Genomic DNA, 14,147 nt, shown 5'->3' with positions numbered 1-14,147 from the left:
ACCACATTTTTCAGTATTTTAAGTATATGAAATTATTTTTTGGTTTCCTTATTCATAGAAGAAAAGTGTAATTATTCCTTCCAACAGCAAACTAAAATACCCATTAAAATTGAATGGTTTTGTTAGTAACATTGGATACAATCCTTTGTTTGGGCAGAAGTAATTCCCCCTGAGTTTAGTGAGGCTAACTCACTAATAATTAACATTGGAGTGCCATTCTTTTATATGCAGCAGATAGTGAAGTTGTTACCACTAGCAAAATAAACACTAACTGGTCTCACTAATGGAAGTGCAACAGGGCTCCCCCCCCCCAATTGTGCCCCCTCATATTGTGCTCATGTTTATAATATTGTTGAATTCCTCTCTTGATTATTATTTTTACCAGTGTCAAAACATTAATTTGTTTGGTTTAAGTTTGCATTTCAGCCCTCTTAATTCAGTGTGCTTGCTCTCTCTGCAGGAATCTACCCTAAAAAGCGTACTGAGTGCTTTATGGAATCTGTCAGCCCACTGCACTGAGAATAAAGCTGATATATGTGCTGTGGATGGTGCTCTTGCCTTTTTAGTTGGCACACTGACTTACCGGAGTCAAACAAATACTTTAGCTATCATTGAAAGTGGAGGGGGAATACTGCGTAATGTCTCCAGCTTGATTGCTACAAATGAGGACCACAGGTAAGTGTGCCATCTAGTTACCTAAGCAGTAAGCCGTGCATTTTATGCAAATTGCTGATGCAGCAGATGACATTTACTGGAAGGAGGCAGAGATTATGAGCAAAGTTAGACTTAGTGGTGCTGTATGCTGATACATAAATTATTGCTGCAGTGTTGTTGTTAGAAACTCACTGCTCCGATGGCTTCAGCTTAAGAATTTTCTCTGGAACAGAAGTAAGCATTTTATTTGGTAAGAGATTCCTGCGCTGCTTGTGATAAAATGGTCCCAGTTTTACAAATATAAGATAATATAAAGGCAGTACATGATAAGCACTGTTTTCAATAATGTGATGTGTACAGCACAAATCAACTTCACTTTAGTTTGTTAATGTTGGATAAGCCTATTTAAAAGTAGGGATGTTCTTAGCTGAAACTTTGGCTGGAATCCAAAGGGATGCATTCTGCAGTCGCATATGAATGCACACATCTTTCACTATAGCTGGAACACTCTCAGAAAAGCTATCCCCATAGGTAATAGAAACCCTTCAGAGCGACATCCCATACAAGTGTAAGGGTACAGAAGGCAATCTCTGTGTGTGCATATGGAAAAACTTTATATTGTATTGAGTCTCCCCCAGTTTGGAGGTTTGCTGAATTCTTAGGTGGCCTTGTCCCCTGTTCAAACAGGACACATGGTTTTGGAGAGTGGTTTGGAGGCAGCAACATTTGGGGGCTCTGGGATATTTTGGAAGGGGAAGGGAGTGCATACTATGGAAAACAGGGGTAGCTTCTAGAAGCTTCCTTTAATTTAATTTTATTTTTAATTCTCAGCAGTGCCACCGGCTTGAGCACTGGTAGAAAAGGAACTTCCTGCTGCCATCCTGGCAACTTTTAAGCTGTTTTTCAAAACTAAAATAAAAAATGGGGGGGACCCCAGGAAGCCATCGCTGTCACTGACAGAACCTTCCTTCCCCTTTGAAACATTGCCCAAAGCAGAATAAAAGTTTCTACCCCAGGTGACAAATTGGGAGCAACAGTGTCAGTACTATCCTACAAACAGTTTCTGTACACAAATAGTCATTCTTAGATCCTGGTCTTTAAGTGAATTTATGCTAATGCCTATTTGTAGGATTTTGGACAACATTATTAGCAGGAAATAAACATAGACACTTTTTTGTCTTTCCTCTTGTTAAAGTGAGTTTTCCCCCTCCCCCCCTTTTTTTTAATTCCAGGCAAATTCTAAGAGAGAACAGCTGTTTGCAAACCTTGCTGCATCACTTGAAGTCTCATAGTTTGACAATAGTCAGCAATGCATGTGGAACCTTGTGGAACCTCTCTGCACGGAATTCAAAAGACCAGGAAGCACTGTGGGACATGGGAGCCGTTAGCATGCTCAAAAATCTCATACATTCAAAGCACAAGATGATAGCCATGGGCAGTGCTGCAGCTCTAAGGAACCTAATGGCAAACAGGCCTGCGAAATATAAAGATGCTAACATCATGTCTCCGGGTTCAAGCTTACCATCTCTTCATGTTAGAAAGCAAAAAGCACTGGAAGCAGAGTTAGATGCTCAACATTTATCTGAGACATTTGATAATATTGATAACTTAAGTCCCAAAACATCTCATCGTAATAAGCAAAGACACAAACAGAATCTGTACAGTGAATATGTTCTAGATGCTAATCGACATGAAGATGGAGTTTGCAGGTCCGAGAATTTTAATAGTAGCAATGTAACCGTACTTCCACCATATTTAAACACTACTGTACTGCCTGGCTCTTCTTCCTCAAGCAGAGGAAATACAGAGAGTTCTCGGTCTGACAAGGACAGGAGCTTGGATAGAGAGCGTGCAATGGGATTAAGCAGCTACCATTCAGCAACAGAAAATTCTGGGAGCTCCTCTAAACGAATGGGAATGCAGATCTCTACTGCTGCAGCCCAGATTTCCAAAGTGATGGAAGAAGTAAATATGCATATTCCACAAGAAGAGAGAAGCAATGGATCTGTAACTGAAATGCACTGTTTGCCAGAAGATAGGAATGCTTTAAGAAGAACAGCCGCTGCCCATTCTCACACAAATACCTACAACTTCCCTAAATCTGAGAACAGGACATGTCCTGTGCCTTATGCAAAAGTGGAGTATAAGAGAGCTTCTAATGATAGCTTAAATAGTGTCAGTAGCAGTGATGGGTATGGTAAAAGAGGACAGATGAAGCCTATTGAATCTTACTCTGAAGATGAAGAGAGTAAATTTTGCAGTTATGGACAGTACCCTGCTGATTTAGCCCATAAAATACACAGTGCTAACCATATGGATGACAATGATGGAGAGCTAGATACTCCAATAAACTATAGCCTAAAATATTCTGATGAGCAATTGAATTCTGGAAGGCAAAGCCCATCACAAAATGAAAGATGGGCAAGACCTAAGCACATAATTGAAGAGGAAATAAAGCAGAATGAACAAAGACAGTCCAGAAGCCAAAGTGGAGCATACCCTGTATACACTGAGAGTAGTGATAATAAACACATGAACTATCAGTCAGCTTTTGGACAGACAGAGTGTGTATCTCCTTTCAGATCAAGGGAATCTAATAGTTCAGAACAGAACAGAGTTACCTGCAGTCACGGAATAAATCCAAAAGCGAACCAGTCCATATGCCCAGTTGATGATTATGAGGATGATAAGCCAACTAACTATAGTGAACGCTACTCTGAGGAGGAACAGCATGAGGAAGAAGATCATCCAACTAATTATAGCATAAAATACAATGAAGAAGAGCACCATGTAGATCAGCCTATTGATTACAGTCTCAAGTATTCAACAGACGTTCCTCCTTCTGCACAGAAGCCATCTTTTTCTTTTTCAAAGAGCCCTTCAGTACAGAGTACTAAAACAGATCATATTTCATCTAGTAGTGGGAATACATCAACCTCGGCTGGCTCAAAGAGACACAACCAGCTTCATCCAAATTCTGCTCAAAGTAGAGCCGGTCACACCCAGAAGTCTGCGTCCTGCAAAGCACCCTCCATCAACCAGGAAACAATACAGACCTATTGTGTAGAAGATACACCGATCTGTTTTTCAAGATGTAGCTCTCTGTCATCTTTGTCATCAGCTGAAGATGAAACAGGACGTGAACAATCCACACGGGCAGGAGATACGGACAACTCTTTGAAGATAGCGGGGATGAAAGAAAATAGGAGTCTGTCTGCAGCAGGTACTGTAAATGAAACCTCTTCAGCCTCACAACACATTAGAACAAAATCAAATAGACTTCAGGCTTCTAGTCTATCTCCTTCTGATTCAGCAAGACATAAAGCTGTAGAATTTTCCTCGGGTGCCAAATCTCCCTCAAAAAGTGGTGCGCAAACTCCTAAGAGCCCACCAGAACATTATGTGCAGGAGACTCCACTTATGTTCAGTAGGTGTACCTCTGTCAGTTCCCTGGATAGTTTTGAGAGCCGTTCGATTGCTAGCTCTGTTCAGAGCGAGCCTTGTAGTGGGATGGTAAGTGGTATTATAAGCCCAAGTGACCTTCCAGACAGTCCTGGGCAAACAATGCCACCAAGCAGAAGTAAAACCCCACCCCCTCCACAAGCAACCCAAGTAAAGAGAGAAACAGTCAAAACAAAAATACCCACCACTGAAAAGAGAGAGTCTGGGCCAAGGCAAACAGCTGTCAATACAGCTGTTCAAAGAGTGCAGGTATTGCAAGATGCAGACACTTTGTTACATTTTGCTACAGAAAGTACACCAGATGGATTTTCTTGCTCATCAAGCCTAAGTGCATTGAGTCTTGATGAACCGTTTATACAGAAAGATGTAGAGTTGAGAATAATGCCTCCTGTACATGAAAACGACCATGGGAATGAATCGGAACTTGAACAGCCAAATGACACAAAGGATAATCAAGAGAAGAAGACAGAGAAGCCCACAGAGACTGAAAAGGATATCCTGGATGATTCAGATGAAGATGACATCGAAATATTGGAGGAATGTATTATTTCTGCTATGCCAACAAAATCTTCACGTAAAACCAAAAAGCCTTCACAGATAACTGCTTCAAAAATACCTCCACCTGTAGCCAGAAAGCCAAGCCAGTTGCCTGTGTATAAACTTCTCCCTTCCCAAAGCAGATTGCATTCTCAAAAACATGTTAGTTTTACACCTGGAGATGATATGCCACGCGTGTATTGTGTTGAGGGAACGCCAATAAATTTCTCAACGGCTACATCGCTGAGTGATCTCACAATAGAATCGCCACCCAATGAACTGGCTAATGCAGAGACAACTGGTACATTGATGGAACCTGCAGAATTTGAAAAGAGAGATACCATTCCCACAGAAGGCAGAAATACTGATGATGCTCAGAGGGGGAAAAAGTCAGCTGGGAGTGCTATTGCATTGGATGATGACAAAGCAGAAGAAGGTGATGATATTCTTGCAGAATGCATTAATTCTGCTATGCCAAAAGGGAAAAGTCACAAACCTTTCAGAGTGAAAAAGATAATGGATCAAATCCAGCAGGCATCTACATCCTCATCAGTAGGTGCCAAAAATCAGCTAGAAGTTGAGAAAAAGAAACCAACTTCACCAGTGAAGCCCATACCCCAAAGTAATGAGTATAGAGCACGCTTACGAAAAACCACAGAGCCAAAAAGTAATTTTAGTAGTGAAAGAACCTATACAGACAACAAAGAGACAAAGAAACAAAACCTCAAAAATAGCTCAAGGGACTTCAATGAAAAACTTCCAAATAATGAAGAGCGTGCAAGAGGAAGCTTTGCATTTGATTCCCCCCATCATTACACTCCAATTGAAGGAACTCCTTTTTGTTTTTCACGTAATGACTCTTTGAGTTCTCTAGACTTTGACGACGATGTGGATCTTTCAAGGGAAAAGGCAGAACTGAGAAAGGGGAAAGAAAGGGAAATTAAACCTAGTACCAATGCGGAACATCAGTCTGCAAGCCAGCAATCGAGCAGTAGAATGCAAGCTTGCCAAAAACACACTCCAGCAGGAAGAAAGCAACCCAAAGCTCTGGTGCAGAAGCAAACTCCATTCTCTCAGTCATCCAAAGATATTTCAGAAAGGGCCTCAGCTTCCGATGAGAAAACACAAAATTTTGCAATAGAAAATACTCCTGTTTGCTTCTCTCGCAATTCGTCTCTGAGTTCTCTCAGTGATATCGATCAAGAAAACAACAATAACAAAGAAAGTGAACCCAGAGAACAAATGGAACCATCTGATGCACAGAGAGAACCAAGTAGACCACAAGTTTCTGGCTATGCTCCTAAATCATTTCATGTCGAAGATACTCCTGTGTGTTTTTCAAGAAACAGTTCCCTCAGTTCCCTTAGTATTGACTCAGAAGATGATCTTCTACAGGAGTGTATTAGTTCTGCCATGCCTAAAAAGAAAAAGCCTTCTAGAACAAAATCAGACAGTGAAAAAAATAGCTCTAGAAATATGGGAGGCATTTTGGCAGAAGACCTGACACTAGATTTGAAGGATATACAAAGGCCTGATTCAGAACATGGTTTCTCACCAGATTCAGAAAATTTTGACTGGAAAGCTATTCAAGAAGGTGCTAATTCTATTGTTAGCAGCTTACATCAAGCTGCTGCAGCAGCATCACTGTCTAGACAAGCCTCATCAGACTCTGATTCAATCCTTTCATTAAAATCTGGAATTTCCTTAGGATCGCCCTTTCATCTTACACCTGACCAAGAAGAAAAACCTTTTACTAGTAATAAGGGTCCAAGAATTATTAAACCAGGGGAGAAGAGTACACTGGAAACAAAGAAAGTAGAATCTGAAAACAGAGGTATCAAAGGAGGAAAGAAAGTGTATAAAAGCATGATCACAGGTAAAGCTCGTTCTAATTCAGAACTTACAAGTCATTTGAAACAGCCGTTGCAAACCAATATGCCCTCAATCTCCCGAGGTAGGACAATGATTCATATTCCTGGAGTTCGAAATAGCTCCTCAAGTACAAGTCCAGTTTCTAAAAAAGGGCCTCAACTAAAGAGTGCAACCTCCAAAAGTCCTAATGATAACCAGACTTCTACTAGTTCTCCCAGAGTAGCCAAACCATCTGTAAAACCTGAGCCAAGTCCTATATCCAGGCAGCCATCTCAACAAGGTGGATCAAGTAAAGGACCTTCTAGATCAGGATCTAGAGATTCCACACCTTCTAGACCACAACAGCAACCCTTAACCAGACCTCTGCAGTCTCCTGGCCGAAATTCAATTTCACCTGGCAGAAATGGCATAAGTCCCCCTAATAAACTCTCCCAGCTGCCACGAACGTCTTCTCCGAGTACCACTTCCACTAAGTCTTCTGGTTCAGGAAGAATGGTATACACCTCTCCAGGCAGACAGATGAGCCAGCAAACTGGGGGGAAACAAACTGGGTTGCCCAAAAGTACCAGTGGTATTCCCAGAAGTGAATCTGCCTCAAAAGGATTAAACCAAATTTCTGGTATCAGCGGATCAAACAAGAAGCCTGATGTATCTAGAATGTCATCGGCCAAATCCAGTGGGAGTGAATCTGATAGATCTGAGAGACCTGTTTTGGTCCGCCAGTCAACTTTTATTAAAGAAACTCCAAGTCCCACTCTAAGAAGGAAATTGGAAGAGTCTGCCTCGTTTGAATCTTTGTCACCTTCCAGACCAGACTCTCCTACACAGTCCCAAACGCAGACTCCAGTTTTAAGCCCATCCCTTCCTGATATGTCTTTATCTACTCATTCAGCCATCCAAGCTGGTGGCTGGCGAAAGTTACCTCCTTGCCTGAGTCCTTCTTTGGAATACAGTGATGGGAGACCAACAAAACGGCATGACATAACTAGGTCTCACTCAGAGAGTCCTTCCAGGCTGCCAATTAACAGATCGGGGACTTGGAAGCGCGAACATAGTAAACATTCCTCATCACTTCCTCGTGTGAGCACCTGGCGTAGGACTGGAAGTTCTTCCTCAATTCTTTCAGCTTCTTCAGAATCCAGTGAGAAGGCAAAGAGTGAGGATGAAAAGCAACATGTAAGTTCTTTTTCTGGACTCAAGCAATCTAAAGAGAGTCAAGCGCCAACAAAAGGTACTTGGCGGAAGATTAAAGAGAACGAAATTCCTCAGATAATGACAAGTCCTCCTCAGAATTCCTCACCAGGTGCTACCAATGGTTCCGATTCAAAAACTCTCATTTACCAGATGGCACCTGCCGTCTCAAAGACAGAAGATGTTTGGGTAAGGATTGAGGACTGCCCTATTAATAATCCTAGATCTGGAAAATCTCCCACAGGGAACACCCCCCCTGTTATTGACAGTGTTTCGGAGAAAGGGAATGTGAATAGCAAAGATCTTAACGGAAAACAAAATGGAGGGAATGGGAATGTCCCTGTTCGTACTGTGGGTTTAGAAACCCACCTGAATTCATTTATTCAAGTAGATAGTCCAGACAAGAAGGGAACGGAAACGAAACCTTTGCTAGGCAACCCTGCCCTTGCCCCAGAGACTAGTGAAAACACTGTTAATGAACGTACGCCATTCAGTTCCAGCAGCTCAAGCAAACACAGTTCGCCCAGTGGTGCTGTTGCAGCAAGAGTGACTCCTTTCAACTACAATCCAAGCCCCAGAAAAAGCAGCGTGGATAATACTTCCAGTTCCACGCGGCCATCGCAGATACCAACACCAGTGAATAACAGCACAAAAAAACGAGATTCAAAGACTGAAGGTACAGATTCAAGTGGTGCCCAAAGTCCTAAGCGTCATTCTGGATCCTACCTGGTAACTTCTGTTTAACAAAGAATTTTCATGTGTTAATGCTATATGTGAAACTTTTTAATAAAACTATACAAAGTTGGGGTTTTTTCTTTTGTAAATAGCTTTGATTCTTGTAGAGGGTCCTTGTTCTGGAAGCCATATTTGATATTCTTTGTCTTCACTAATAATATTTGAGGGAGTCCCAATTTATTATTTAGCAATAAAATTGCTAAAGCGACTATATTTGTACAGTATGTTTTACATATATTTAATTAACATCCCATACCTTTAATTGTTTAGGTGGGGTGGGGGTGGGGGTATTCAGGAAAGATGAACAGAGATTAAAAGAGAGAAATCTATTGCTATATCACTCATTTCTAGATTTGCAAAATGACTAAACTACATCAGGGAGAAATTGGTATTTATGCAAAAAAAAAAAAAAGTATTTGTGAAGCCACTTAACCTTATAATTAATCATGTGGCTGTGAAATTCACAGTAATATGGTTTCTGCTGAACAAGCCTGTTTTTTCTGCATGGATAGAACTGATGGTTCATTTTCTGAAATGATGATAAACATTTCTGTGGTCACATAATGTGCATAGATAGTTATGGTGTAATGATTTACCTTTTGGTTTTGTGCTCCGAAAAAAGAAGAAAAAAAGGAAAATCTGTGTATGTGTAACACTTGAACAAAATTATTTTACCAGAACTAGATTTTAACTGACAGTAGGTAGGACTTTTGCTATGCTGTAACTTGTTGTATATTCTGGTATTTGAGGTGAGATGGCTGCTCTTTTATTAATGAGACATGGGTGAAGTCTCAACAGAACTAAATGAACATTTCAGAATAAATTATTGCTATATGTACATTTTGTTGTGTGTTACTTTTGCAGTACATAAGAAATCGATGTTTTAGTATTTTTGAGGAATATTCGTATTATGTATTAATGCACTTACTCAAGGCTTGTTGGGGATAATCTATATTACATTGAAGTCAGTAGAAATATTCACATCAATTTTAATGGATCTGGATTGCACCCATTGCCTGTTACAGACACTGGCACTCTTCCAGTTTATAGTTGCTGTTAATAGACTCATGTATATCTACGGCATTCAAATCAAGCATTGGGGTTTTCAGTTGAGATTTTAATTGGTTCCAGGTACAGAAAGAGGCTTAAAGTGGTACTTCCAGATATATATACATGCATATACATACACACACAGCTTAGAGTGCTATTTGGTGTACAAATAAGAGTTTTTCAGCTTTGAAAAAAAATGGGGGAGGGGGTTAAGATTGGAAGCTTATTTCAAGTTTGTGGCATTTAAATAATAAAAAAGAAATTGGGTAATACTTTGAGGCTAATATACTAAATACAAGTGTCTTATTAGAAAATAAGATTTGTACATTAAACCACGCTAACTTTGGTTTAACTCTAACTTTGTATTCACATATGCTTTGTCTTAAGAGACCTTCATTAGACTGTTTACAACAGAAGTACTCTGCTAAACTTAAGTGCCTCTATTCAAAAATAGCAAAATGTGTGTGCACGTGATTACAATAGTAAGCAAGTCAGTTTTGTGTCTCAGGCGGGTTTTCATTATTAAAATCGTACATGTAATTGTTTGATAGAAGGGTTCATAATCTGCTGACAAATGTCCTCAGATATGCCATCTTAACTGTTGACATTGGGGCGGGGGTTCTTATCGTACGACACACTAGAGAAAGTGATCTTCTATCAGTTATAGTTTTCCCAAACCTGTTAATCTCTATATTAAGCTAAAATGATATTAACAAATAACATGCATTTTCAATCAATTAAGCGGTCCAGTTGAAATATCATACTTAAATCATGATTTACATCAAGAGGGCAAAATGCAGCAAGCCTAGGGCCTTCTCACTCTCCCCTATCCTCTGGCATGGGTGCAAGGAGGAAATATGAAGCTTACACTTTTGCTTTTGATTAGCCACAGCTTAAGTGCGATATCCAAATCCTAAAGTGGTAAATCTTAACTATGGTTAGTGAAAACAAGCCAGCTTTGTAAACTGTGTTTTGAAGTTGGCTTGTTTCCTCTACCCATCGTTAAGACAATACTTACATCATTAAGACTATTTACACATTGACTGGGTTTGGCTGTCTAAAACAGAAATGACAATTTCTGCATTCCTCATAGCAGAATGCAAGGCCAAGGCTTTCTGTTGTTCATCCTTGTAACTGTAAACCATGGTTTAATATTAGATGCAAACACCTAATTTGATTCCTCCCCTTTAAAAAATGGCACATAGATCAGCTGATTAATCCAAAAAGGCTTTTAAAAAGCCGGTTTACAAGAGAGTAAAAATAAGTAAGCTTACAAGTGGGATATCTCTTAATAAAAATTATTGTGTAAGAAAATACACAGCTCCCTATTCCTGATTCTCTATCAAGACTATATGGGTGGGATTCACCTGACAAACCTCATCAACGGAAGCCCCACACAAGGGCTTACACCAAGCATGGCCAAACTTGGCCCTCCAGCTGTTTTGGGACTACAATTTCCATTATCCTTGACCACTGGTCCTGTTAGCTAGGGATGGTGGGAGTTGTAGTCCCAAAACAGCTGGAGGGCCAAGTTTGGCCATGCCTGGCTGACACAATGGGGCTCCCCCCCCGACCCACGTGCCCCCCCCAGTTGGCTTGGGTGTGTGTCTCACGAGAACCCCCAGAGCAACATGCACGTGGAAGGGAGCGGGAATTGATCTGTCTGATAAACTGATTCACTTGTGCAGGCGAACATTCATCTTAGTGTGACATTGAATTCCACTCTATGTGTATTTATTACTTATACTTTTTGCCTTTTTAAATGGGCATATATAGTGGGCATACCATATTGGTAGACTATCTTATGTGGATTGATCCCTGCCTATCTTACAGTTTTTATGATACATTTATGTATCTGTTTCTGTGTAACTTATGTACCACATCCAATATGGATTAATCAATAGGATCAGAATTTGTTCATATATATGATTCCCTTCCATTTCACTTCCCACAGCTGTTAAAATGGGGAGCACAGCTAGGGGAAAGCCCACCAAAGGGGTTGCATGTATCCTCTGTTGTTGACTACCACGCTTGAATGGCTACTTGACGTCACTGATGCTCTTAAATTTGTACTTGCTAATTACTGCTATTTTTACATCTAATGAATTTAATCACTAGTTTATAGGTCTGATGCACCACACAGTATGGCAAAGCCAAGTCAAGAAACTCAAAGCATCTTCTTTTCAATTCCATTTGACTCTCCTAAAGCTTTTCTGCTTCCACCCTGAGCTTTGGAACTCCTTTGATTAGCTGTGAGTCACTGTACAAGCCAAGAGCTTTCTTTTCTGTAATTAAATTCTGACTTCAACTGAAATAAAATGAAATTAACTAATAATTTGATAAGATTAATTTCATCTTTTTTTAAGCCCAGGAAAACCGCAAATGTGCAAAGTGTCCTGTTCAACTTTTTCTTTTTTACAATAAGTGTACCTTTTATTTCAGTGTATGCGGCATTTAGACATATTTATTTTAAGGCTGTGACCATATCTGTATTTTAAGCCTATTATTGCCCATACCTTTCCTTTTAAGATTATTCATTGAACTGTGATTAACTTGAGTCTTCAATGAAATAATTTATTGTTGCAAGTTATGTACTTTATACTTTTTCAGAAACCTGTAAGCTATGCTTTACTATTCATAATGTAATGTCAGTATTCTAATACATTTTCATTTCTCTGACAAACCCACCGTGACTTAAGATCTCAGAGGTAGTTGTTTTCAAAGTAGTATCTCTGACTATTGACATGTCTGAGAAGTTAACTTGAATTTCTATGTATATTTTTAATGTATGAAAATGAAAAAATTAAAATTTGAAATTTTGTGTTTAACAGAAATTAATTCCTAACTGTATAGTTGAATGACTTCAAGGTTAGAGTTCTCATTTTTTTGGTGTTGCTCATGGGTCATGTACATAAAAAGCTTCCAAAGTGAGCATGTTCAGTCCAAAAACCTTTATGTATGTGTTACATGTAAATATACAGCAAACTGCCATTAATAAAATCCAAGATATTTAGGTGTGTCTTTAATAAGTCACCTTAATTCCTTCTTAAGCCAGGTATCATTGTATAGACAAACAATTGCAAATTCAAGATTGGCTATAGTTTGCTCTGCTTCTGCTTTGTGTTAGGTGTCGGCAAGAATGGATATTTGAACAGAATTAGACTATGTAAAACGGAACCTGAGGATGATAAATAAATTCTATTTGATAGGGCAAGATAGTTAACAAACCCAGTGGAGATCTTTGCTTAACATGTCAACTTTCAGAGCTAGTCTCAATCTTCAGGGCAATATTAATTTTACAGTGTCTGTATTAGCTGTCAAGCAAGCACACTTTTCGAGTATACATACCACATTTTCACAGCTTAGAGTTAATAAATGTGTATGGACAATACATTTGTCACTTGTCTGTCGCCCTCTTTAAAATGTTCTTCTCTGGACCAAAAGGTAGTGAGTGACAGCTTTTAAGCGGAGAATCCCGTGGTGTTTTTTATATATATATAAAACAACAACCTTTTTGATGTAGCCTCTTTAAGCTTCTTGATGGTGACCTTTATGATGTATCCTCAATCTTGAGCCAAGGAGGGATGTTAAAGGCCCTGTACACAAGCCGCCTCCTGAAAAAGGGCTAAAATACTAACATGGCCAAATGCTTTTTCTTTTTTAAAAAAAACAAAAACCAATAAATAAATAAACATCTGTGTGAGTGTATGATTTTGTAATTAATTTGTTCACATATTAATTTGTTCCTGGAATTTATTTTCAGAGCAGTTTTCACATTTTCCTTTCAGTTTCTCTTCTCCAAACTGTGAATCAGTAGCTGAATGTTTAGTTGAGCATGCTTTTACACATCACAGCTCCTTGTCAATATGCCTTTACTATCATTTGTTCATTACAGTGAAATATGGAATTAGACCCATTAAAGATATGAAGATGCAAACAGATGGAACAGCGTATTGCCCTAAAACACTGTTAATGGGACGCCATATTGCATTTACCTTTTTTCTGATGCAAGTAGGTTTCCCATTCATGCTAATGGGAGATATGTGCATGCTTAGCATTATAATCTTTGCAGCAGGGTTAAACTTGGAGCTCACAATTTGTGATCAGATAATTCCCAGGTGTTTTCAGTTTTGCTTCCTGCATTCTATTTTACGCAAAACCTTTTTGCAATTTAATTCTTATTTCTGAAGTTCTTGCCATTCCTCCCAGCTTTATGTCATTTGAAGTTTTTTCTTTCTTTCTAAATTATGTGTTTTACCATAAAACCAACATACAGTCTGATTCCACCTGTACCCCAATTTCTTATATACCAACAATTTTACAGTGAGGTGTAACTTGTTTCATTTTAAATGCATTCTTTCAGCTTAAATTGTGTTGATTTAAGATTCTGAGCCACTGACAGATGTTCTATCAAAGGTCTTGCTGGCATGATCCTATGTTGGGATTTAAAATGAAAATTTTGTTTTGTTCTGTATCCCCTTACTCTAAAGAGCCTGGCTTCAGGACTCCTGGAACAGAAAACAAAATGGGAAAAATCATCTTCAAATACCGTTCAATGTTTAGGAACTTGTCTTATACAGAGCCATAATACTGGTTCCATCTAGTTCAGTATTGTCATTGGTGACCTGTCTGCAGTCGGTATTTTA

At 39.2% G+C, this 14,147-nt stretch overlaps 1 protein-coding gene and 1 long non-coding RNA gene across 5 annotated transcripts in view; one reads left to right on the top strand and one right to left on the bottom strand.

The window, feature by feature from the left end:
• Positions 1-12,514, top strand: part of APC (APC regulator of WNT signaling pathway) — a 63,352-nt gene extending 50,838 nt beyond the window's left edge. For all 4 annotated transcript variants that reach the window (XM_083464367.1, XM_083464368.1, XM_083464369.1 and 1 more), the window contains 2 exons: positions 461-675; positions 1,887-12,514. In XM_083464367.1, the coding sequence (XP_083320493.1) occupies positions 461-675; positions 1,887-8,460 (6,789 nt within the window). In that variant the 3' untranslated portion in view covers positions 8,461-12,514. The remainder of the gene's footprint in view (positions 1-460; positions 676-1,886) is intronic.
• Positions 1-14,147, bottom strand: part of LOC310688372 — a 342,987-nt gene that overhangs the window by 327,370 nt on the left and 1,470 nt on the right. The window lies entirely within an intron of this gene.

The sequence above is a fragment of the Podarcis liolepis genome (assembly GCF_965112155.1).
Source record: "Podarcis liolepis genome assembly, chromosome: 11".
Taxonomy (NCBI): Eukaryota; Metazoa; Chordata; class Lepidosauria; order Squamata; family Lacertidae; genus Podarcis; species Podarcis liolepis.
This window is presented reverse-complemented; position numbering and strand designations above follow the sequence as displayed.